Raw genomic sequence first — 20680 nt, 5'->3', positions numbered from 1 at the left:
ATGATATCCGCCTTGTGCAGCAACTATTACGTCTTTTCATAGAGACCCATAAATATACATTTGGCTACTATTTTACCTCTATATGTCTAGGCCAGAACTTTTATAAGCTACCTATATATTTAAAAATATTGATAAATGACAATGCAGCCAAAAATTGTTTTTATTTTAAGACTGGGAAATCTGGGTTCATTGTGGTTGTCAAGCGCTGGATAACTTTTATTTACGAAATAAGTAGACTACGATTAAATTGCTATTAAATCCAATATGCTCTACTATCAATTTAAATCAATAAAATTGACTAGGCCATAAGACTCTTTTGTGAGAGCTTATCTATAAAAACAACAATCAAAATACTTGTAGACACACACAATTAAAATATCTACCTGTAATTGGTGCCTTTTATTACACAAGTTTCCCAATTATTCATTTTTTCATAATTTAGTATTGCATAATGGCATAGAGGAGAGATAAACTAGATATAGGTGGTTTGGCACCCTTAACATCAGATCAATCACCTACCCAGTTCCTCTTAAAAATCTTTACGTCACATAGTAATTTAAGTTCAAGAATAGACTACATATACTACAATTTACTTTGTTAAAAAAATATTATATTTTTATACAAAATGAAATATGTACATTTTTCAAAGTCTTCTCCGCAAGGCATTTACGTTTTAGTAGAAAATAGGTAAGATTCTTTTTTCCCTGAAGTCAATTTAACAGCGTTTTCGCTCCCAACAATGTTACTTAGACTTAACAGATCGTATTTTGTGTACAGTATATTAACGGACATTTCCTGCCCAAATCCATCTCGCGGGTTTTGATTGGACTCCAGCATCAAATTGATAATTTCAGAATAAAAGTTAGGAAAGTTCGGCGGTTGGTACATAATCAAATTCCGGATGCCCTTAATACGAGTGCGCCGGAAGAAGTGCGCTCTTTCCGAGTACAGTAGAACAGATGCTCCGCTGTGGAAGAATATATCTCTCGCCCGGGATATTTTTTCTTTCTTTGTATACTCATTGATCTGAACAAAACTGACCATTTCGGTTTTGAAATGATTTCGTATCCGTACGTAGTCAAAGTAGCTGGGCACATATAGCATGCAATGCGAGAACCCAGGTTTACTGAATTGAGGCATAACATGTTTTACGAAGTACTGGAAACGATCGTCGAATGTTGATTCCACGTTAGAACAACTGATTCGGCGGAAAACCTGCTGAATTGGTGTCAGTACATTTCGGATGTCTCCATGCTCGACAAGATTTGCGACTCTAGCCTTTCCTTGGTAATTTTTGCATTTACTATTAAGCACTGCCCGAAATTCTGGGAGCTCGTGGGATGAGAATAACAAGGTTTGACGGTAAAAACTTGTAGCTCCACTCAGGCACCAAGTTCGGACCCTTTGGCAATTCGTATCAGGCAGTTTTTGGGGCTGCAAATGAAGGTGATCTAAAGAGTGCAGGAGATTCTCCCAGTTCTGCGCCAGAAACAGTTCTGCTTGGTCGATTATAAGCATTTCAATTGAGTTTAAGAAATCAAAATCATTATCCTTGTCAGTAACCAACATTCGAAGTCCCAAAGGAGAAGCAATCAATATATCTGAAGTGTTCATATCGGAGAAAAGAGACATGGTTTTCTTGGTAAAACGAATGCCGAGCTTAAAATTGTCATCTGTGTTGCCACTGAAGGTCTGCTCATAATCCACTGGCTTAGGATTTGTTTTTGGGAAATATATCGTGTTACCGGAATAATCTCCGAGAAAGCTTTCATAGTTGGCAATTGAGGTTTTCCTGGACTGATCTAAAAAAAACTTAAGTCAGTAACTTTGTTCAATGCCCTCAAACAGATACTTACCATCTTGACTGCCAAATAGTAAATCCCCGATTATATTTACTATCTTGAGTGCAGATTCCCTAAACGGCACCATAAAGACCACCTTCATCCGCTTCAGTCCTTGGTCTCTAAAACTTTCTGGTATGGAGATTTCGTTGGGCGACACTTTTTGAGACTTCGCCAGGGCCGAGACCTTTTCATTATTGCGCAATATCAGGGATCTGACTTTTAACATGTGGTTTAGGGCGTGAAGGCAATATACATAGCGGATGTTCTCGGCATTACCATGTGTTCGATGGGGGTAATAAATATCTTGATAATTATTCGCAATGTAGAACAGTTGAGACTGCAAGGCATTCAATGGAAGCTTGATCTTTCCACAAATGGACACTTTGACTTCCAACTTTTGGAGATCTGAGGAACTGACTATGTCTTTGGGTTCACTGCAATCTAGTTCCTTGAAATCGTCAGACAGTTGTGGAATCTCAAATCTTACATTCCCTAAAGCGGACCAATTGCTTTTAATGGTTTTCACATCTTTTCCAGCAATCAAATCGTTAATATTGTCCGGGGACAATTCAAAATCAAAGCGTTTTGAAAATGAATTGTATGTCTCCAAATCAGCGCTTATCTTTTCAGAAGGCTTTTTCTTTTTGGGCTTAATCTTTCTGGGCGCAGGAACAATTGGGTCATCATCATCAATATTTGAGCCAACAAACTGACCTGAAAACATGTTCTGTGTATTAACAATAACCATCGTATTTATAAAATATGAATAAAGTACTTGGGGGAATGTGATTAAAGCCAGTCACGAGCTGTTCGTAGAATCCAGCCTCATCTACATTGTCCTGAATATCTGGCAAGAGCTCTGCCACGGGCTCATATTCTTGTTTCGGGGCATTCGGAAATCTTTCCCTGCGGTGCGACTCTTCCATTTGCTTGCTCCTCTGTATGAAACTATAGTTTTTTGAGAACCTTTCATTTCGGCGGGGTGCTGCTTTCTTGTAGGGCTGCGCCCTGTTTTTACACTGTTTTTGTTTCATTCGAATTGCTTAATGGCGCAACCGTACACAAATCAAACACAACACACGTGTGTTCGTAAAAACATATGTTATAATTGTGGAGTCCGATCAAAACTATCGATACGTTTTAGTGGCGGCATTTGATATACATAGATAACATACAAATGAAAAACATAATTAATTTAATTTAATTTCTAAATTATAAGAAATCAGTTTCAGAAATCTTAAATAAAAATTTTTCGATTTATTTGAATCTTTGAATCCAGATTAATTTGAAGCCGAGAGGCTTCCATAATTTATAGGAATCCCCCCAATACCGATTTCCTAAACCGAAGTTTAGTATATTTTCTGAGCCGGCGGTATAAATTGTCGCTCTAATGGCGGTCTTATTGTATTGACGTTGGGAAATGGGAAGTGATCGCACGGCGAAAAAGCAGAAGATGTCCGTTTTACAAGAACTCAAGAAAATCACCACAATTGTGGCTGACACCGGTGACTTTGAGGGTAAATATACACTCTATTTATCTATAAATAAATACCTCTGCCGGCAGTATTCAATTGCAAAGTGTACGTAAGCTGCTCACAAAGCTCACCAAAATATTCAAACTCATGTTGGTATGTTTGTGGATCTCACCTCTTGAACATCAAATTTTCCTACATACAGCCGGGTCCAAAGAGTCATATTGCACGCATACATAAATTGAACTGAAAGATAAACATAAACTTAAGGCATTGAAGCCATCTCGGTGTCAGTTGTCTTATCTGCTGCAGTGAAGATTAAATAAAAGTGAAAAGCAAGGCAGAGCTGACTTTATTTTGACCTTAGGTGCTTACGTGTGTTGGAAATGTGACCGCTAATAGTATGTCACTATGATAAGGTTTTGGATTCGAGTGTGAAACCTGCTCAGGCAACGAAAAAGTCTAATTTTATTTTCGGTCAGGCGATTGAAAAATGAAAGTCGTGCAACAGGTTTTAGAGTCTTTCTAGAATTCGCCGTGTAACTTTTAAAGCCTTGCCCTCGTATGTATGTTTAAAGGTAGATAAATAAACTGTTTTTATTTCACTTTCAGCCATCAACATATATAAGCCCACAGATGCGACGACTAATCCCTCTCTTATTCTGTCCGCATCCTCTATGGAGCGTTACCAGCCTCTGGTGCAAAAGGCTGTGGATTACGCCAAGGGCAAGAAGGGGTAAGAAACCCGTATAGTAAATTTAAATCCAAAGCTTTATTATACCTATTTTTAGTTCAGTGAGTGAGCAAGTGGCCGAGGCCATGGATTACCTTTGCGTGTTGTTCGGAACGGAAATTTTGAAGGTTGTGCCCGGTCGGGTTTCTACTGAAATCGATGCCCGTCTCTCCTTCGACACTAAGAGAAGTGTGGCTAAGGCTTTAAAGCTAATCGATCTGTACAAATCTCAGGGCATCGGCAAAGACCGAATCCTGATCAAGCTGGCATCCACATGGGAGGGCATCAAGGCCGCTGAGATCCTAGAGAACGAGCACGGCGTGCACTGCAATCTGACACTCCTCTTTTCGTTTGCCCAAGCTGTTGCCTGCGCTGAGGCCGGAGTTACCCTGATCTCGCCATTCGTGGGCAGGATCTTGGATTGGTACGTGGCCAACACAGAGACCAAGAAATTCGAGGCCCTTAAGGACCCGGGTGTAATCTCCGTAACTAGCATCTACAACTACTACAAGAAGTTTGGATACAAGACCCTTGTCATGGGTGCTTCATTCCGTAATGTGGGCGAAATCAAGGCGCTGGCTGGCTGCGATCTGCTCACCATTAGTCCGTCGCTGCTCAAGGAGTTAGAGAACGAAACTGATTCGGTGACCACTTATTTGTCCGTGAGCAACGCCAAACAGCAGGACATCGAGAAGATCTCCGTGGACGAGAGCAAATTCCGCTGGCTGCTTAACGAGGACGCAATGGCTACCGATAAACTATCCGAGGGAATTAGAAAGTTTGCCGTGGATACTGTTAAACTCGAGAATTTGATTAAGACCTATCTTAAATAGACGTTCCTCTGGTCCCGGTCGCAGGTGTAGGACGAATATAACAGTTGTTAAAAAGACAAATGATTTTTTACTTTAATAAAAACTATAATTAAAAAGATCATTTTATTCGGTAGGTAATATAAGAAATATATAGTTGTGTTATATCATAGATGTAAGCTATCTATCTCAAGATAAAGAATTTTTGGCTACTATCAAGCGTCTTTAAAAAGGTTTGATACACGCCTATGTAAAATATATATTTAAGTCGGTGTAAAAGGAACTTTTTTGTAAAGTATCAATTAGGTTTTTTAAATCCTATAATTCTACTACATAAGAGGTTAAACATTTATATTGATTAACATCTCATCACATTACGTTTTGACAAGACAGAAAAATTAAAACAAAATAACAAACGTTTTCCTCCGAGTAATATCTATATATACATTTGCGCCCCCAATATCCGATAGTCAGGCAAAGTATCGATAAAAGTATCTACTTCGTTGCATCCCTAGGTTGATACATAAAATAAAAAATATATAAAAAGTGAGTTAGTACTGGTATTAAAAGTAATTTTTAAGAAACAAATTCATGAATTCCGATCACTCAGAGATAAGGAATATTGGGAAACTGAAAAACATTGGCTGGCGCGTTAAGTGCGATAGAATAAGCCGTTTTTCCGCACCCGAAAGTCGCCTCCCAACAGAATCGTGCACCTATAGTTTTAGCCCGAAGTTGCTCCCATGAATAAAAATGTTCGGTAATTTCACGGTAAACAATAACCATTGTCAAACATAGGGAATAAGTCGCGTTCATATACGTAATTGGAATCGCGCAAAGCTGTGATTCGATTCCCGGATCCACATTCGCATCCATATCTCATATCCATTCGATTCAATTCGATTCGATTCGAGTCCGACTTCCTAACGTCCTGCGTCCTACGTCCTTAAACCTGAAATCAGTGAAAAATCGTTCGCGCATGAATATTCAAATTACTATCCCATCCGATTCGCGATGGTATAAGTATAGTATAGTTTCCCAAAGTGTCAAAGAAATGGCAAATATTCGGATTCGGAGGCACGGAGCACATACGTATTGATATATGTACATACATTTATTTATGTACATCCATTCACACATGCGAACCGAGAACTTGTGTATATATCTAAATACATACGCACGTATATACGAGTAGATACACAACGGTGTGTACTCATATCTGTGAGATATATATGTGTCCGCTTAGATCCCGATGAATTTATGTACATATATTTACATTAAAATCTGCATATCTGCTATCTACGGCTATAAGTCCGTTAGGTCTGTGTATATAGTATATATCTTCCTTCGACTCTCGTCGGTCGGCAATAATTAATAGATTAAATACTTTTACGCGTGCCTATACATTTTCGTGCATATAATAAATTCATATTCGAGCCAAAGTTAATCAAATTCTCGCCCAAAATATATTTCGGATTTTCGACACTTAATACTCTGAGTACAGCTAAGCAGTCATCTCCATCCGAGTCTTAGCTTCAGATGGAATTATGTTGGTATCTCTATATACATGCTACCTGCACCTCAATATGCGCGAAAATTCCACCCGCCCTCTTCTTCACCTGTTACACTACGCCGATGTGAATGTGAATATGAATGTGATGAATTCCAATCGCCCGACGAGAATGTCGAATGTACGGGTGTTTTGCGTGGAGTAATTTTGGATTTTTATTTTTATTTTGATTTCGATTTTTATTTTTTTTATTTTTGTACTCGATGGTAGAGTCAGCGTTGTTTTCGGAATCGAAATATTTGTGACTCATGGGACTTTCGTGGACGGCAATTTCAAAAATGTCGCCTTGGCTTAGGCGCCTACTATGGGCGAAATACATGGATGATATGGGGACACTGATTTAGGCTCACAAATCCCTGGAAATAGGAATACACACCTGCCATCTGACGATGATATTTACGTATTTTATGTAAACAAAAGGTTTCGACTTATGAAAAGTGCAGCCCGTCCTAGTTCCTGAATAATTTATTTTAATTAAAATAGTGATTTTTTGTTAAATAATACAGATAATACATTCCATCCTGACTTTTTAAATTTAATTGCCCATCCAGTCTGCTACAGATATCTAGTGAAGCTCTGAGCCAACGGTGGTGTCACTGAGATCGGAGACCCGAAGTGCACATAAGGACATTGTGTATTGATCCGAAGTACTCAGCTATACTGGAGCAGAACGGAGAAAGCACAAGGGGTGCCGAGTCACCCGACGCGAACCAGGAAAACCGAGCGACGTGTTGGTGGACCCCGTGGACTGCAATGGGTTGCTTTGGGTCACCCACTTCCAAACAGTCGGATGTGAACTCGGAGGACTCAAAAAGCCAGAAGCGCAGGAGCGATGCAATATCTAGACAGTTGCAGAAGGACAAACAGCTCTACAGGGCCACACACAGGCTGCTCCTCTTGGGAGCGGGCGAGTCTGGCAAATCAACTATAGTCAAGCAAATGCGAATATTGCATGTCGACGGATTTTCTGACTCGGAGAAGAAACAGAAAATTGATGATATTAAAAAGAATATTCGAGACGCTATCTTGGTGAGTACCAGAGACTTGCTTGTAATAGTTTTCAATACGTTTTTATTGTAAACAAATATCTCTTGCAGACTATTACAGGAGCCATGAGCACACTTAATCCACCTGTAGCATTAGAAAAAAAAGAAAATGAACCCAGAGTGGAATACATTCAGGATTATGCATCTAGTAAGAGAATTTATTAACTTAACTAAAGATTTTTTAAAACCTATTTCCTTATTCTCTCTCCATAGGTCCGGACTTTAATTATCCTCCTGAATTTTATGAACATACAGAAGAACTATGGAAAGACAAGGGCGTTCTTCAAACCTATGAGAGGTCGAATGAGTATCAATTAATCGATTGTGCGAAATAGTAAGTATTGCCATTATTTTAGAGAATAGCAATGGATGTGGTCAGTCAAAAAACTGTTTTTGTAGCGAATTCCGAATGAAAATGAATTTAATTATTAACTCTAAAGGTGCATGCCATTTATCTGATAGCTTAACTGTGTGTTTTCTTGGAAGTGCACCATAAACTGAAGATTCTATGGATTGGAAGTATGCCCATTTATAAACTTAAAAAAGTCGAGACGCTTGAAGAAATTATTCCCAAATGTTTATGCTTTTTAGAAGTATATCCATTATGCAGATATCACGGAATAAAACAAAACCAGTTTCCCGAACATAAATATATTGCAAAGCAGCTTTTTTTAAAATAAAATATCACTAAGTCTTGAAATTGACTTTCTAATATCGACATACCAAGAAGAAACTATTGTTTGTAGTGAAAATTAAAATTATATATGATTCATACTTATTTAGTCATGATTCCAGACTCCGGTTTAGTTTATTTTCGTGATAAATAAGCTCATAAACTAATTTGAAATTTATATATATTGTAAAATTATTATGCTTACTCGAAAACAAATATATTCTTAATTCCTTAAGCTTGTAACTTGTTTAGCTCTTAATACCAACTATTTACTCATATATGCCTTTAATATTATCAAATTAAAGCTTCCTGGACCGAGTAAGCACAATCAAGAATCCAAACTATACCCCTAATGAGCAGGATATTCTTCGGTGCCGTGTTTTGACTTCTGGAATATTTGAAACAAGATTTCAAGTGGACAAAGTAAATTTTCAGTAAGTATAACTGACAATGAACTCAATAATTCCGAAATAACCTTGCCTCATGTACGTGTGCAGCATGTTTGATGTCGGAGGACAGCGAGACGAGCGTAGGAAATGGATTCAATGTTTCAATGATGTAACTGCTATTATATTCGTAACTGCGTGCTCAAGTTATAACATGGTTTTGCGTGAAGATCCCACTCAAAATCGACTTCGAGAATCTTTGGATTTGTTCAAGAGTATTTGGAACAACAGGTGATTCGTAAAATTTTGGAAAAACTTAAAATGTGGATATTAATGAATACCTTTTATAGATGGCTTCGCACGATTTCTATTATACTATTTTTAAATAAGCAAGATTTGTTAGCAGAGAAAATTAAGGCTGGAAAAAGTAAATTGTCGGAATATTTCTCCGAGTTTAACAAATACCAAACGCCAAGTAAGTAAATAGGTAGAATTCATAGTGGATTTCATATAGCAACCATTATAAAGACCAAGACAAAGGATTTCCTTCGGTAAATTCTGGGAAGACTTTCAGGAAGGAAAAGCAAGGAGAAATCATGTCTGGAATAAAACCGGATTAATTGAACAATTAAATCGCTTACTAACAAACTGACATAGACAACAAATGGTTATTAAATTTAAAATTTGCCCAAAATCTGTGCTACCTTGACTAAAAATTCCGTTCCAAATTGAAACTCATACCTTAGTTAACTTAAGAAATTTAATGGATAATGTGTTTTTGTCTAATTTCAAATGTGCTGTCGACACAGGTGACGCAATAATGGAATCCAATGACGACCCAGAAGTAATACGAGCAAAATATTTCATACGAGATGAGTTTCTGGTAGGTTATATCCACATTATCCCTAACTAAATCTTGTGCTCATTGAGATTTTCTATTTAATCAGCGTATATCTACCGCTAGCGGAGACGGTAAACACTACTGCTATCCACATTTCACATGCGCCGTTGACACAGAAAACATTAAACGTGTGTTTAATGATTGCAGAGACATTATTCAAAGGATGCACCTTCGTCAATATGAATTGTTATAGGTTATCCCCATCGCCGTAATGCAAGTAAATAAAAATATTAATGACTTACTGTTTTAAATATAATTATCAAATGTAATTTGTATTTAAATAGTCCCTTGATTAAAAAAAATTCGCTGCATTTAGATCTGGTATGACCTTTCACAAAACTCAACATTAAAGAATAATAAATAAACATGTTAATAACACACACTGTTGTTTTTATGATATTAGTTATGAGGATGCACATTGTTTATTTTCTATAATCTATAATCCCTTGACATGAAGCATTTTAAGAGTATATTCGCGATTCGATCGATTTCCGTTTCCGTAAGCATCTACAATGGTGTGGGAGAGGCTATCTAGACAAGCTGGTTGAGAATGCTAAAGTTGGCGGAAGCCTTGTCGATTTCATCAAAGTTCCTTTTAAGCTTACTGCTCCAGGTGTCCTTGTACATCGGGTCCATCCTTATAAGGTATGGAGCCATGTCTCTGTGGTGGCTTGTTCCAAACTTTCCAGGTGTAAACCGATCTCCGCAGGGTTTCACAGTGTACTTTGCCTTGAAATCCGACTGGCTACACTCGTAGCACACTAACGTTTGCCCATTCGCAGCAGAAATTAATCTGATGGATAATGGTAAAGGTGTTCAGGGATTAATTATAATGAGAAGCAATGCAAAGGCATTCGGTTATTAAGCACTTTTAGGATAAATGGTGTCACATATACATATTATATAGATTTGTTACCTACATATTCACATACTGTTCTATACAGCACCTTTTCGATAACATTCGGATAAGAACTGATAGCAACAGTTTAATCTCTAATATTTGATAAGTATGTTAGATGATGAGTTTTTACGTGCATCTGTTATTTGTAATTGTACCTGCGAATATTTTATTTTTTAAACAGCTCACCTAACTATGAAAGGTCCATCATACTTCTTTGAGCCAGCTTTTAAGTAGGAAGCATGTATTAGCGGTGATAAATGGTAAGTAAAACGGTTAGTCAAATGGATTGGATTAATTTTAAACTATTTACAAGTCTCTTTCATGTGGCGACTTTAAAATAGAACACTCTAAATACAAAGGTGAAAGTAAAACTCCTTTACAAATGCAATAATTTATTAACAATTAGTAGCTATATCATTTTATATGCACATATAAAATAAAGCCCAAGCTTTTTATTTACATTTCAATTTCATTTCGGTACTCGATATGGTCAAAGTCAATGGTTTTGTATAGTTATATAGATTTCTTAGTCGCTTAAAAGTCGTCTATTTTCAGTCCTCTTTATCAAATGACCTCCTCCAATGCTGTCTAAACCGCGTTTTGAAACTGTTCGCGATAATCTCTCTTGTAACGATTCAAGATTTTTGTTTTTAGAGAGAAATAAGTTCACATTTCTTTGTAAAAGTTTGTAAAACTCGTTAAATAAAGGTGCTGTGGCTGATATGTCGTCGTTTATAAATCCTGTTTGTCGTAAATTTTCGCCATTTCCGTTACAAAATTGTTTTAAGGCTGAAATATCTGGTTGAAAAATTAAAAAATTATTGAATTAATTGCTTATGTACAAGCCAAGCTTTTGTGTGAAATAATTTTAAATTGATATTTGAAACTGGATTCAAATACATTAAACATTTTATAAATAATCTCAATCCGTCGTTACCTTCACAAAGATATTTTCCATCCAATAATTCGTCGTTGGAAATATCCTAAAATATAATACCTTTTTACCATTATGAAAAAAAACTATAAAGTCCACTTTTTTTTTGTCTAAATGGATTTTTTAAATAACACTTTAATGCTCATATTACATACCACGCTCGGCGCCGCCAGTATAAAGTTAAGGCACACTGATACCACCAGTAGGACAATATAAAGATTCATTTTTGCAATTGTTGACCTTTGGACTGGTGCACTTTGAAAACAATGCCTGCCAGGGCTTTGAAGAAGACTGTGCTTTTTATTCTGCCGCGGTTCGTTTTATACCCGATTTGGGCCAAACATCCTCTGACTTAAACAGGGTGATGGTAAATTTATGATGCAGATAACTAACGACAGCTAAAAGACCCGCAGGAACGCACCCGTTATTAACGGCTTAGTGGCTGTGGTGTCGGTTTGGTCGGTTAGTGTGGTTTCCTTTATGCTTTTAATGCGTCACTTGCACCATATTTCTAGTAACTAATGGTAAATACTCCAGCAAACAGACCGGGAGTGTTGGTGGTGTCAAGATTTCAGCAAACATACGTGCACTCAGACATATGCTCAAATTATTAAATTTAATTTTCATTTATACAAAAGTTTGTGTCCTTTTACTTCGTCATCTGCCGGCTAATTAAGTTAAACACGAATTTAATTAATCTTGAAACTTCTTTTGGCTTCTGAGCGAAGCTGACAAAATAAAGGATAAGTAAATTATTGCAATTCGAGGCCGTTAAATAATTTCAAGATTTTTTGCCTTTCAAATTATTAATAGGTCTAATATAAAAAAATTATAATTATATAAGACATTATTATTTTTTTAATTTCGATGTAACAAAAATAATTAGTACTCATAAACAAACACACTTAAAAAATGTGTTTACTTAAAAAAGACAAATTAAATTTATACAGAACAAAGTCAGGCAAAATATGTTTGCTCTTTGAATACTGTCACTTCCTTCGGCAATTAAAAAAATTAAAATTTATAAATTTCAAATAGTGCTCCAAAATTAACCCGTTGAAATACCCCCAACGAAAAATTAATCGATTTTCATGGGACATGAACCACCCTGTTTCCGGATTATCATAATGTTTTCTTCTTAGTATTTTTTGACTTGTAAAATCGGCACATATATTGCGAAATGTCGAGATTTCTCTTGAACAAAAGATTTGTTCCCAGTTTAGTTCAGGTTTGTTCCGAAAGCTTCGAGCTTTGTTTGGTAATATACCGCCCCTTAAATTTACATACTTCCAGCAAGATGTCTTGCTTGCCGGCTCATGGATATCGTCCCAATCTCGGAGGGGAAAAGCCTCAACCCCTATAAACATGTGTGTTATGTTTGTACCCCAGCAAGAGGTAGGTATTATGCCAGATCACCATTGTCCAGCTTTCTTTAATCCGTACCTTTGATTTCAAGGCTTGGGTTGTCGAGCGCATGGGACGGTTTCATAGAATTCTGGACCCTGGCCTGAACATTTTAGTTCCGGTTGCGGACAAAATCAAATATGTGCAGAGCTTGAAGGAAATCGCCATAGATGTACCGAAACAGAGTGCTATTACCTCCGACAATGTGACCTTAAGCATCGATGGTGTACTATACTTACGTATCATCGATCCTTATAAAGGTAGGTCCGAATTTCATAATCATCGCAGCGTAATTAATGTCTGTTATATCACCAATAAGCTTCTTACGGCGTTGAGGATCCGGAGTTCGCCATAACACAGCTTGCTCAGACAACGATGAGATCGGAGTTGGGAAAAATGTCAATGGACAAGGTATTTCGCGAAAGGGAGTCCCTGAACGTCAGCATCGTCGACTCGATCAACAAGGCCAGCGAGGCGTGGGGCATAGCCTGTTTGCGGTACGAGATTCGTGATATCCGAGTGAGTTTCTCTTTATAAGTTATTATATGATGAAGATTTCGTGAAATGACCCCCTATCAGCTACCTACTAGGGTCCACGAGGCGATGCAGATGCAAGTGGAGGCTGAGAGGCGGAAACGAGCAGCAATCCTGGAGTCAGAGGGTGTTCGTGAGGCTGAAATCAATATAGCCGAGGGCAAGCGGAAGTCCAGGATCCTAGCATCAGGTGAGTTCCATTGCATCCTACAATATGTAGGCTTGCTTATGTGTCCGTCTTTCATAGAGGCCGAGCGCCAGGAGCACATAAACAAAGCAAGTGGCGAGGCGGCTGCCATTATAGCCGTGGCGGATGCCAGAGCCCGTAGTTTGCTGGCCATTGCCAAGTCGCTGTCCCATCTGGTGAGTATTTTTCGGATAAACCGTATTAATTATCTAATCAGGGTAGGAGAATGCTAGGCGTTACTTATTTAAATTTTTGTTTTGTGAAGAGTGCACACCCTGACAAGCTTAATACAATCAATACAACATATACAACAAATATTTATTAAATTTCGGAAATGTTCCAACCGGAGTACGAAAGACGTTTGCTTCGGGGAGTCACGGCCAAAAGCAAAGAACACCTTGATCTGCGCTGCATTCCAACGCGGACTGGCAATCAGTGGACCCGTAACTTTACCCTCTCGTCATATGACTCCAGCGAGTTGAGCGAGAATTCAACTTATGCCTATCTGCTGCGTAACGAGTTCCTTGATGAGGAGATATCTTCTATGGAAAAGTGCGCGCACGACACGCAAGTCCATGCCCAGACCGGTGATTTCATAACAACACACAGCTCCCGAGTCTACGGATTTTCCAATGTCAGTTCGCCCCTAATGCGTAGACCTTTTGCAACCATCAGTGAGAGCAGCCAGCGGCTGCTCAGCATCTCCAAAAGACCCATTCGCCGACTGCCTCGAAGGCCTTATAAGATACTCGATGCACCGGAACTTCAGGATGATTTCTACTTAAACCTCATTGACTGGTCCGCAAATAACAATTTGGCTGTGGGCCTAGGCTGCTCAGTTTACTTGTGGAGTGCCGTCAGCGGTCAGGTGACACGTTTGTGTGACTTCAACCAGGAGGATAACCTTGTCACAGCGGTTAGCTGGCATGGTGAAGGCCGACAGGTGGCCATTGGTACCCAGTCCGGCTACGTAACCATTTGGGATGCCGAGCGACAGAAGCAGATCAACCGATTGGAAGGGCACTCGGGTAGGGTAACTGCACTAGCTTGGCGCGGAAACAATTTGGCCAGTGGTTCCCGCGACCGTTCAATTCTGCAGCGCGACGTCCGTACCCCTCCGAGGCACATAACTCGCTGCCTTCGCGGACACAAACTAGAGGTGTGTGGCCTTCAGTGGTCTCCCAGCAATCGGTACTTGGCTAGCGGTGGCAGCGACAACCAGCTGCTCGTTTGGACGGATGACTGGCCGGAACCGATATACTCCTTTGACGAGCACAAGGCAGTGGTTAAGGCGTTGGGCTGGTCACCACATAAATCTGGTCTTTTGGCCAGCGGCGGCGGATCTGCTGATAGGTGTCTACGCTTTTGGAACCTGCTCACTGGGAAGCTGGTGCAGTGCATTGATACCGGCGCGCAGATCAGCAACTTGGCATGGGCAAGGGATTCTGCGGAGTTGGTTACCACCCACGGCCATGCGCAACCACAAATCGTTGTCTGGCGCTATCCTTCGCTGAAGCAAGTGACTAGGCTTTCCGGGCATACCCAACGAGTACTTCATCTGTCTGTGAGCCCAGATAACGAGTCAATAGTCACTGGCGGCGCAGACGAGACTGTTCGTTTTTGGACTGTGTTTACCAAACAAGTATTGCCCAAAGAGCCAAAGTCTGTGCTCAGCTTGTTTCAAGACTTAAGATAGAAGCAAAATTGAGATGTCCCCTGTCCAAAAACATATATATCATCCGATTAAAATACAAATTCTTCGTTTCTACTGCTTTGTATTTTTCAGGATGGACAGAATGCTGCTTCCCTCACACTTGCCGAGCAATACATTGGGGCCTTCAAAAAGCTGGCCAAGACGAATAACACCATGATCTTACCTTCAAATCCTGGAGATGTTAATGGCTTCGTGGCCCAGGCGTTGGCAGTGTACAATCACGTTTCCCACTCTAACCAGGCCAAGACTTCTGAAAACGTTAAAGGAGTTGGTGCCTGCCTCAACGCAAAGAATGTTGAGTACCAGGAGTTGCAAGAAGATAAAAACAGTGTGAAAATGAATATTGAATAGGAATGAATAAAATGTTGTTGCTATTATATTTGCACTAACGATTGTTACGTTATTATCCAGGCGAGTTTTAGTTTTAATAAGCCTTGTTTTAAAAAGAGAACGGAGCATTTATTTAAATAAACAAGCAATTTTTTTAACAAACAATTATTTATTTGCCTCTTTACTTTGGCAGGTACTTCAACAGTCGAACTTCATGTGATAGCCATAAAGCGAAACTCAAGAGTATAAGCGATCCGGACTGATGGGCAGTCGCCAAGGGCACAGGCACGTAGTTAAGCAAAGTGGTTACGCCAAGGGTGGCTTGTGTCCACGCCATAGCCACCACAGCATTGATTGCCCATTTGGCTCGCTTGGGCAACTTCATCCTCCTGGTCACAAGCCAAAGAGCTGTGGTCAGAGTCACTGTACTTATACCGAGGATGCGGTGATTGAACTGTACAGTCGTCGGATTCTCGGTTATGTTCTTCTGAATCGGCTCAAACTGCCACATGTCGTCAGGGATCCAACTGTCTCCCATCTTGGGGAATGAGTTGTACACCAACCCAGCGTCCAGTCCAGCCACAAAAGCTCCAGAAATGGCAGTCAGTAGGACCATTGCCTTTGTCAGGTGGGTTAGACCCTTAATATTAAATGCTTTTTTGGCTTGAATCACGAATGTGCTGTTGGGGATCAGCAGGGACATTGCCTTTGATAGGGAGAGTGAATAGAGGATAAATGCTGCTGCTAGGTGCGATGCCAATCTGTACTGCGAGACTCGGGGAACATCGTTGGGATCCTGGAACCGGTCTTCCAGCCCTGACTTGACCATATACCAACCCATGAGGCCCTGCAGACCGATCAAAGTGCCCAGCAGTAAAACACTCTTCTTAGTCCGCGCACAAAAAAATCCCCTTCTCCAGAAGTATATGGCTGGCAGAAGAAAGAACCCACCAATAGCGCGTCCCCACATTCTGTGCATGTACTCCATCATGAATATGAACTTGAACTCTTCCACTGTCATATTAACATTCTTCCTAATGATTTAGAAAAAATTTTGGGAATTGGCTTCATTTAGATTTGGAAAAGTTCTTACAGCTTGTACTCCGGATATTGCTGATACAGTGTAAACTCCTGTAACCACTCCTCTTGGGTTCTAGGCATACGTTCTCCCGTCAACTTCCAGGTTACCATAGAAAGGCCAGACTCCGTTAATCTGGTTACTCCGCCTATAAGGGTACATTTAAATTAAAAAGTAATAATTCTAAAATATGTAGATATGTCACTAACCTAAACCAACTGCCACAAACACCATGCCGCTGATTCCCAGTAACCATTTTCCCACGGCTTTGTCGCTCTTTGGGATACTTACTTCTTTTATCGATGGTATATCCTGTAAGATAGGTATGAATATTAATGAGTAATGTTTTATTTATAACATATATTATGTTATAATGACTTTGATAAACGTTCACCTTTATCGCTGTTTGTGCAATGGTTTGATGAAGCCGGGGACCTGGTACCAACAGCTTTATGAGACTAGTTCTTTTCTGGAGAAATCGCAGCATTGCGTTAATTAAATTACGGGTCTGGACTTAGGCCAGTCAAATATTTAAAGATATATTTGGTTATTGTAGTTATATTTACAAAGCCGCTTGCGAGTGTGACCGCGGGACAACTTATGATAAATATACTGAACATGTTTTGAAATATACCACAATTTCAAATTACTTCCAACAGTCTGGCCACTCTGCCCTCATATTTATAAAAAAAAAAATTTTCCGGCTTCAGTAAACAATTTTGCAGAGCGATATGGAAACAATATTAAATACGCAGTTCGAGCAGCTGCAAAAGGCTATTGAAGGAATAATGGAGGCAAAGAGCAAGGTAAATGAAAATGTGTTAGCTTGAAATATATTTTATTTACTTTATTTTAGGGACAATCAACGGATGAGGCTCGCACTGCGGCCACCTTAATGTTTGTAGCTCTAAAGCACGCCAACCGCGAGGTAAAGCACAAGATCAAGGCGGGTCGTGATAAACTACATCTGGAAAAGTCCAAGGTTGACCTGAGCCGGCTTCAGCTGCAGAATTTGCTGTACGAAGTAAGCCATTTGAAGAAAGAAATAGTGCGTTGCCAGAAGTTCAAGAGTAGGGACACCAATCTGGAACTCCTGTCGGAGGCCGAATACGCGAGCAAATTGCCCAGCTTGGCAAATGATAAAAAGCAGTTGTCTGGCCACAAGCAGCACCTTCATCGTCTGGACTGCGAACTGCGTTTGCGTAAGGATCTCGACAAGCAGTACAGCGCTTTGCTGACCTCCAAGCAAGAACTGCTCCAAGACAATATAAGCCACGCCCAGAGGTACATATCATTCGCCCCTGCCCTTCGCACCTTGCAGGGCGCCACGAAACCGTTGCACGATGCCCTTCAGCTGTCCCTTGACGTGGAGTGGAAGCTAAGCGCTGTGGTTAAATACCTGCCAAAGCCCCTTTACATTTTTTTCATTATCCTGCAATCCCTGCAACGGGCAAGCGAGGATCAATCTTTTACTGCCGAGGTAGTAGGTTACGAAAGCGAGGCCCAAATGCAAGAGTTGCTAAAGGAGAAGAAGTATGCCACTTTGCAGCACGTGCTAAATGATAAGGAACCTGCATCACCAGAAAATTCCGCTGATAATAGCTTAGAAGATGCACTTGCTCCACATCCTTTACACATTATGTTGACTGTAAGTAAGAAAGCTTAACAAGTGCTAATATTTTTACAACCTTTTACGTTACAGATTGGAGCCGCCGGTTCGAATCAGCTCATTTTGCAGATTCGTTACTTCGAGTTGATTAAATGTGCTACTATGTGGGGGCACTTAAACTTTGCCAGCAATTCCAATAGCCAGGGGTATGTCTTAAATAAATTAATAGAAATATCAAAAGCGCCTTATCATCTTTTCGCAGTGATTCAAACTTTGTCCACCACCTTTTGCGGCATTTGTACGCCAATGATTTGGGCAATGAAATACCTATTCCTGGAATTCAATACGAGGTAGGACGTACAATTGACCGATTTATAAAAAATAATTTTTTAATTATTTAATTATTTAACAGCTCCGAAACTCAGGTTTAACAGCTGAAGAATGCGTACGCTACCTAAAGGCCAAAGACTTTGGAAAACCTTTCTGTTGGCTGCAGAGCATGTGTTCGATTCCAACCGTAAATAGATCACTGCTATACAATCACGAACTTAATTTGAACAAGAATACACGGGAGATTATTGATCGCATTGCCAGGCGCTGGAACTCTTGGATGCGTTTAAGCCAGCAGATTCGTGGTCTGACATACAAGGATATTGAATTGTGTACCCTCAAGGAAAACATATACCCCGCTGGGCTGTCCTGCAGCCTTGTCCAATGGACTGCCATCACACTTGAAGAATTTCATTCACAAATGTCAGACGTATTGAACATTTCGTCAGATGACAAAGGTATTACATACAACTCTTACCGCGCTGTTATCGTCAGGGGATCCGCCAAAATGGAGTGCTTTATCAGAATACCGAGTAATTATCCATTGGAAATGCCTCTTTGGATTCTCAATGTACACTGGAATGGTTGTCATACTTCTCAAAACAATGCTGCCATTAAGGTTAAGGCACCTATTGATCTAATATTTTACTTAGGTATTAATCTTCTATAAACTTCAGATGATGGAGTTCTGGACCAACTCGCTGCAACCCAAGCAGTTGGAGGCTAACGAGCGCATTTTGTACGCCCAGTTATTTCGCACTATCTACAGCTTTGATATATTCCTCGAAACAGAGGGCTCCATGCAAAACACCGTCGAGTACAACAAGGAAAAGCCTTACATAAGTGCCTTTGCCAAACGAAGCCGTTCTCGCCCGTACAAGTATTTCAAAAAAGGATCGGTGTACGCCTTTAAGCAGTGACGATTTGAAATCGAATTTTGTACAAAGCTTCAATGCAGTTACTAAACATTTTCACAGTTCCAGTTTATTACGTTTAGTAATTTACTAAATAAATAACATTTAAAACTAGCTACTATGTTATTGGCAGTTGATCTTCTGTGAAGATGTCGCTGCCAAGGATCCGGGAGGCAACGCCGCAGAAGGGTTCTCAACCGCTTCCCGGCTTTCGTCCGGCATCACCTTGTCTACAATGTGTTTGACGATTAGCCCGTCGTCGCCTAGGTAGCAGACTGAGTAGCCATCGTACCAGGCCTCCTGATCCTTCAGAACTTCTTTCAGCTGCCAAAGCTTATACTTCCAAAACTGGAACATCACCTTTAGTCCGGAAATGCCCCTCACTCGCCACCGAATTCTCACCGTGTAATCATCCTGGTGCTTTGTGATTTTCAGCACTTCGAACTTTACGTATGCGTACTTTAGGTGACCCACCGTGCGCAGGATGGCAATCTGCTTGACGTAGTGATACAGGCCTACGGTGTGCTTGCCGGTTATGTTATTATGGAAGATAAGTCCTGGGCTATAAATGGAATAGTCGAGGGGCTCTACGAACAACTTGGGCAGGGTGGTTCTCAGGACTTCGTAGGCTCTATCCAGGTCCTCGGGCTTTCTCGAGGTCTCTTTGGCACTTCCGGGCTCCCTTTCCGCATTAGTGCTTTCGTGGACGCCGCGACATTGCTGGAGGTTATCGGTTACATTGCAATTTAACAGCTTCTGTTGGCATGTTGGTGGGGCAGGTGTACTTGGTCTCATGGCGGACGCCCACCCCCTCTGCTTGGAGCACCAGTTTGCCATCCAGCTGCTCCTTCTTATTGATAACATCCCAAAATTTCTCATCATCTTGCAAGGATTTTGTGTTCTACTTCCTAAACCCAAAATTGGACTTCTTCGAATCAAACCTAATTCGTATGCAGATCAAACCATTCAGATACACCAATAATCCAGGTATTTGGCTATTTTTCGATTGCGTGCTGCAGGAATTTGACGTGCTCGTGTTTAGGTAACGACATTTGGAATAAAATACTCGGCAAAAAACATATGTTCTCAGCAGCAGAGTGTTACCAGATGGTAATCCAATAATGCACACTGAAATCATAAAGCCCGTTTAATTTTAAACTTGATTACGGAATGAAATCTTATTATGAAGTTTTGGAAACCAATACAAGGGGAAAAAAATAATTCACATGTTATATTTAATATATTTTGTTAGGTTTTTCGTATCTTTAAAAGCAAAGCTTATGAGTTAAAAATAGGGATATTCTATTTAGG

The 20680-nt window shown here is 39.9% G+C and overlaps 9 protein-coding genes across 12 annotated transcripts; 5 read left to right on the top strand and 4 right to left on the bottom strand.

The window, feature by feature from the left end:
- Positions 1-588: 588 nt before the first annotated feature.
- LOC108107252 (digestive organ expansion factor homolog) lies at positions 589-2956 on the bottom strand. Its single transcript, XM_017214681.2, has 3 exons — positions 2620-2956; positions 1857-2558; positions 589-1802 (listed from the first exon to the last, which is right to left on the bottom strand). The coding sequence occupies exons 1-3, from the start codon at positions 2876-2878 to the stop codon at positions 667-669; spliced, it is 2097 nt and encodes a 698-aa protein (XP_017070170.1). The 5' UTR covers positions 2879-2956; the 3' UTR covers positions 589-666.
- A 270-nt stretch (positions 2957-3226) lies between these two features.
- LOC108107258 (probable transaldolase) lies at positions 3227-4977 on the top strand. The gene is made up of 3 exons (XM_017214686.2): positions 3227-3361; positions 3929-4052; positions 4108-4977. The coding sequence occupies exons 1-3, from the start codon at positions 3265-3267 to the stop codon at positions 4880-4882; spliced, it is 996 nt and encodes a 331-aa protein (XP_017070175.1). The 5' UTR covers positions 3227-3264; the 3' UTR covers positions 4883-4977.
- Positions 4978-5319: 342 nt separating this feature from the next.
- On the top strand, positions 5320-9812 carry LOC108107254 (G protein alpha s subunit). Of its 3 annotated transcripts, none has more exons than XM_041819823.1 (9): positions 5320-5404; positions 6980-7457; positions 7526-7622; positions 7688-7808; positions 8453-8581; positions 8645-8824; positions 8884-9008; positions 9334-9416; positions 9481-9812. In XM_041819823.1, the coding sequence occupies exons 2-9, from the start codon at positions 7182-7184 to the stop codon at positions 9625-9627; spliced, it is 1158 nt and encodes a 385-aa protein (XP_041675757.1). In that variant the 5' UTR covers positions 5320-5404; positions 6980-7181; the 3' UTR covers positions 9628-9812. The 3 variants fall into 3 exon arrangements, with proteins under 3 accessions (XP_041675757.1, XP_017070172.2, XP_041675758.1); XM_017214683.2 differs by having other exon boundaries at positions 5321-5404; positions 9343-9416; XM_041819824.1 differs by lacking the exon at positions 5320-5404 and adding an exon at positions 5600-5618.
- Positions 9813-9837: 25 nt separating this feature from the next.
- On the bottom strand, positions 9838-11547 carry LOC108107259. 2 transcript variants are annotated; one of them, XM_017214687.2, is made up of 4 exons: positions 11425-11547; positions 11273-11318; positions 10522-10558; positions 9838-10227 (listed from the first exon to the last, which is right to left on the bottom strand). In XM_017214687.2, exons 1-4 carry the CDS (start codon positions 11491-11493, stop codon positions 9966-9968), a joined length of 414 nt encoding a protein of 137 aa, XP_017070176.1. In that variant the 5' UTR covers positions 11494-11547; the 3' UTR covers positions 9838-9965. The 2 variants fall into 2 exon arrangements, with proteins under 2 accessions (XP_017070176.1, XP_017070177.1); XM_017214688.1 differs by lacking the exons at positions 9838-10227; positions 10522-10558 and adding an exon at positions 10708-11133.
- Positions 11548-12343: 796 nt separating this feature from the next.
- LOC108107427 (stomatin-like protein 2, mitochondrial) lies at positions 12344-15487 on the top strand. Its single transcript, XM_017214957.2, has 7 exons — positions 12344-12497; positions 12563-12664; positions 12726-12933; positions 12993-13192; positions 13253-13397; positions 13455-13570; positions 15181-15487. Exons 1-7 carry the CDS (start codon positions 12450-12452, stop codon positions 15457-15459), a joined length of 1098 nt encoding a protein of 365 aa, XP_017070446.1. The 5' UTR covers positions 12344-12449; the 3' UTR covers positions 15460-15487.
- LOC108107425 (fizzy-related protein homolog) lies at positions 13581-15172 on the top strand. Its single transcript, XM_017214955.1, has one exon. It carries the CDS (start codon positions 13729-13731, stop codon positions 15088-15090), a length of 1362 nt encoding a protein of 453 aa, XP_017070444.1. The 5' UTR covers positions 13581-13728; the 3' UTR covers positions 15091-15172.
- A 100-nt stretch (positions 15488-15587) lies between the features above and the next one.
- Positions 15588-17101, bottom strand: LOC108107426 (cytochrome c oxidase assembly protein COX15 homolog). Its single transcript, XM_017214956.1, has 4 exons — positions 16911-17101; positions 16726-16828; positions 16532-16664; positions 15588-16472 (listed from the first exon to the last, which is right to left on the bottom strand). The coding sequence occupies exons 1-4, from the start codon at positions 17001-17003 to the stop codon at positions 15620-15622; spliced, it is 1182 nt and encodes a 393-aa protein (XP_017070445.1). The 5' UTR covers positions 17004-17101; the 3' UTR covers positions 15588-15619.
- Positions 17102-17182: 81 nt separating this feature from the next.
- Positions 17183-19483, top strand: LOC108107457 (THO complex subunit 5). Its single transcript, XM_017215004.2, has 6 exons — positions 17183-17322; positions 17373-18164; positions 18219-18331; positions 18388-18475; positions 18538-19074; positions 19133-19483. The coding sequence occupies exons 1-6, from the start codon at positions 17248-17250 to the stop codon at positions 19373-19375; spliced, it is 1848 nt and encodes a 615-aa protein (XP_017070493.1). The 5' UTR covers positions 17183-17247; the 3' UTR covers positions 19376-19483.
- On the bottom strand, positions 19418-20447 carry LOC108107459 (uncharacterized protein C6orf136 homolog). The gene has a single exon (XM_017215005.1). The coding sequence runs from the start codon at positions 20249-20251 to the stop codon at positions 19493-19495; it is 759 nt and encodes a 252-aa protein (XP_017070494.1). The 5' UTR covers positions 20252-20447; the 3' UTR covers positions 19418-19492.
- Between the last annotated feature and the right edge of the window lie 233 nt (positions 20448-20680).

Source organism: Drosophila eugracilis, unplaced genomic scaffold (assembly GCF_018153835.1).
Source record: "Drosophila eugracilis isolate 14026-0451.02 unplaced genomic scaffold, ASM1815383v1 contig_1765, whole genome shotgun sequence".
Classification (NCBI taxonomy): Eukaryota; Metazoa; Arthropoda; class Insecta; order Diptera; family Drosophilidae; genus Drosophila; species Drosophila eugracilis.
Note: the sequence above shows the minus strand (reverse complement) of the source record. Positions and strands in the feature narration are given on the sequence as shown.

Bases quoted from the DNA above. Each gene is read 5' to 3' on its own strand.
- LOC108107252 (XM_017214681.2), bottom strand. From the start codon at position 2,878: ATGAAACAAAAACAGTGTAAAAACAGGGCGCAGCCCTACAAGAAAGCA. The intron at 2,559-2,619 runs GTACTTTATTCA...ACATGTTTTCAG, and splicing joins CTTTAATCACATTCCCCCAA to GTCAGTTTGTTGGCTCAAAT. The intron at 1,803-1,856 runs GTAAGTATCTGT...AGTTTTTTTTAG, and splicing joins ACTATTTGGCAGTCAAGATG to ATCAGTCCAGGAAAACCTCA.
- LOC108107258 (XM_017214686.2), top strand. From the start codon at position 3,265: ATGGGAAGTGATCGCACGGCGAAAAAGCAGAAGATGTCCGTTTTACAA. The intron at 3,362-3,928 runs GTAAATATACAC...TTTCACTTTCAG, and splicing joins TGACACCGGTGACTTTGAGG to CCATCAACATATATAAGCCC. The intron at 4,053-4,107 runs GTAAGAAACCCG...ACCTATTTTTAG, and splicing joins TACGCCAAGGGCAAGAAGGG to TTCAGTGAGTGAGCAAGTGG.
- LOC108107254 (XM_041819823.1), top strand. From the start codon at position 7,182: ATGGGTTGCTTTGGGTCACCCACTTCCAAACAGTCGGATGTGAACTCG. The intron at 7,458-7,525 runs GTGAGTACCAGA...TATCTCTTGCAG, and splicing joins ATATTCGAGACGCTATCTTG to ACTATTACAGGAGCCATGAG. The intron at 7,623-7,687 runs GTAAGAGAATTT...CTCTCTCCATAG, and splicing joins CATTCAGGATTATGCATCTA to GTCCGGACTTTAATTATCCT.
- LOC108107259 (XM_017214687.2), bottom strand. From the start codon at position 11,493: ATGAATCTTTATATTGTCCTACTGGTGGTATCAGTGTGCCTTAACTTT. The intron at 11,319-11,424 runs GTATGTAATATG...ATTATATTTTAG, and splicing joins TACTGGCGGCGCCGAGCGTG to GATATTTCCAACGACGAATT. The intron at 10,559-11,272 runs GTAACGACGGAT...CCTACTTAAAAG, and splicing joins TGGAAAATATCTTTGTGAAG to CTGGCTCAAAGAAGTATGAT.
- LOC108107427 (XM_017214957.2), top strand. From the start codon at position 12,450: ATGTCGAGATTTCTCTTGAACAAAAGATTTGTTCCCAGTTTAGTTCAG. The intron at 12,665-12,725 runs GTAGGTATTATG...TTTGATTTCAAG, and splicing joins TGTTTGTACCCCAGCAAGAG to GCTTGGGTTGTCGAGCGCAT. The intron at 13,193-13,252 runs GTGAGTTTCTCT...ACCCCCTATCAG, and splicing joins ACGAGATTCGTGATATCCGA to CTACCTACTAGGGTCCACGA.
- LOC108107425 (XM_017214955.1), top strand. From the start codon at position 13,729: ATGTTCCAACCGGAGTACGAAAGACGTTTGCTTCGGGGAGTCACGGCC.
- LOC108107426 (XM_017214956.1), bottom strand. From the start codon at position 17,003: ATGCTGCGATTTCTCCAGAAAAGAACTAGTCTCATAAAGCTGTTGGTA. The intron at 16,829-16,910 runs GTGAACGTTTAT...CCTATCTTACAG, and splicing joins TTGCACAAACAGCGATAAAG to GATATACCATCGATAAAAGA. The intron at 16,665-16,725 runs GTTAGTGACATA...GTACCCTTATAG, and splicing joins GTTTGTGGCAGTTGGTTTAG to GCGGAGTAACCAGATTAACG.
- LOC108107457 (XM_017215004.2), top strand. From the start codon at position 17,248: ATGGAAACAATATTAAATACGCAGTTCGAGCAGCTGCAAAAGGCTATT. The intron at 17,323-17,372 runs GTAAATGAAAAT...ACTTTATTTTAG, and splicing joins TAATGGAGGCAAAGAGCAAG to GGACAATCAACGGATGAGGC. The intron at 19,075-19,132 runs GTTAAGGCACCT...TATAAACTTCAG, and splicing joins AAAACAATGCTGCCATTAAG to ATGATGGAGTTCTGGACCAA.
- LOC108107459 (XM_017215005.1), bottom strand. From the start codon at position 20,251: ATGATGAGAAATTTTGGGATGTTATCAATAAGAAGGAGCAGCTGGATG.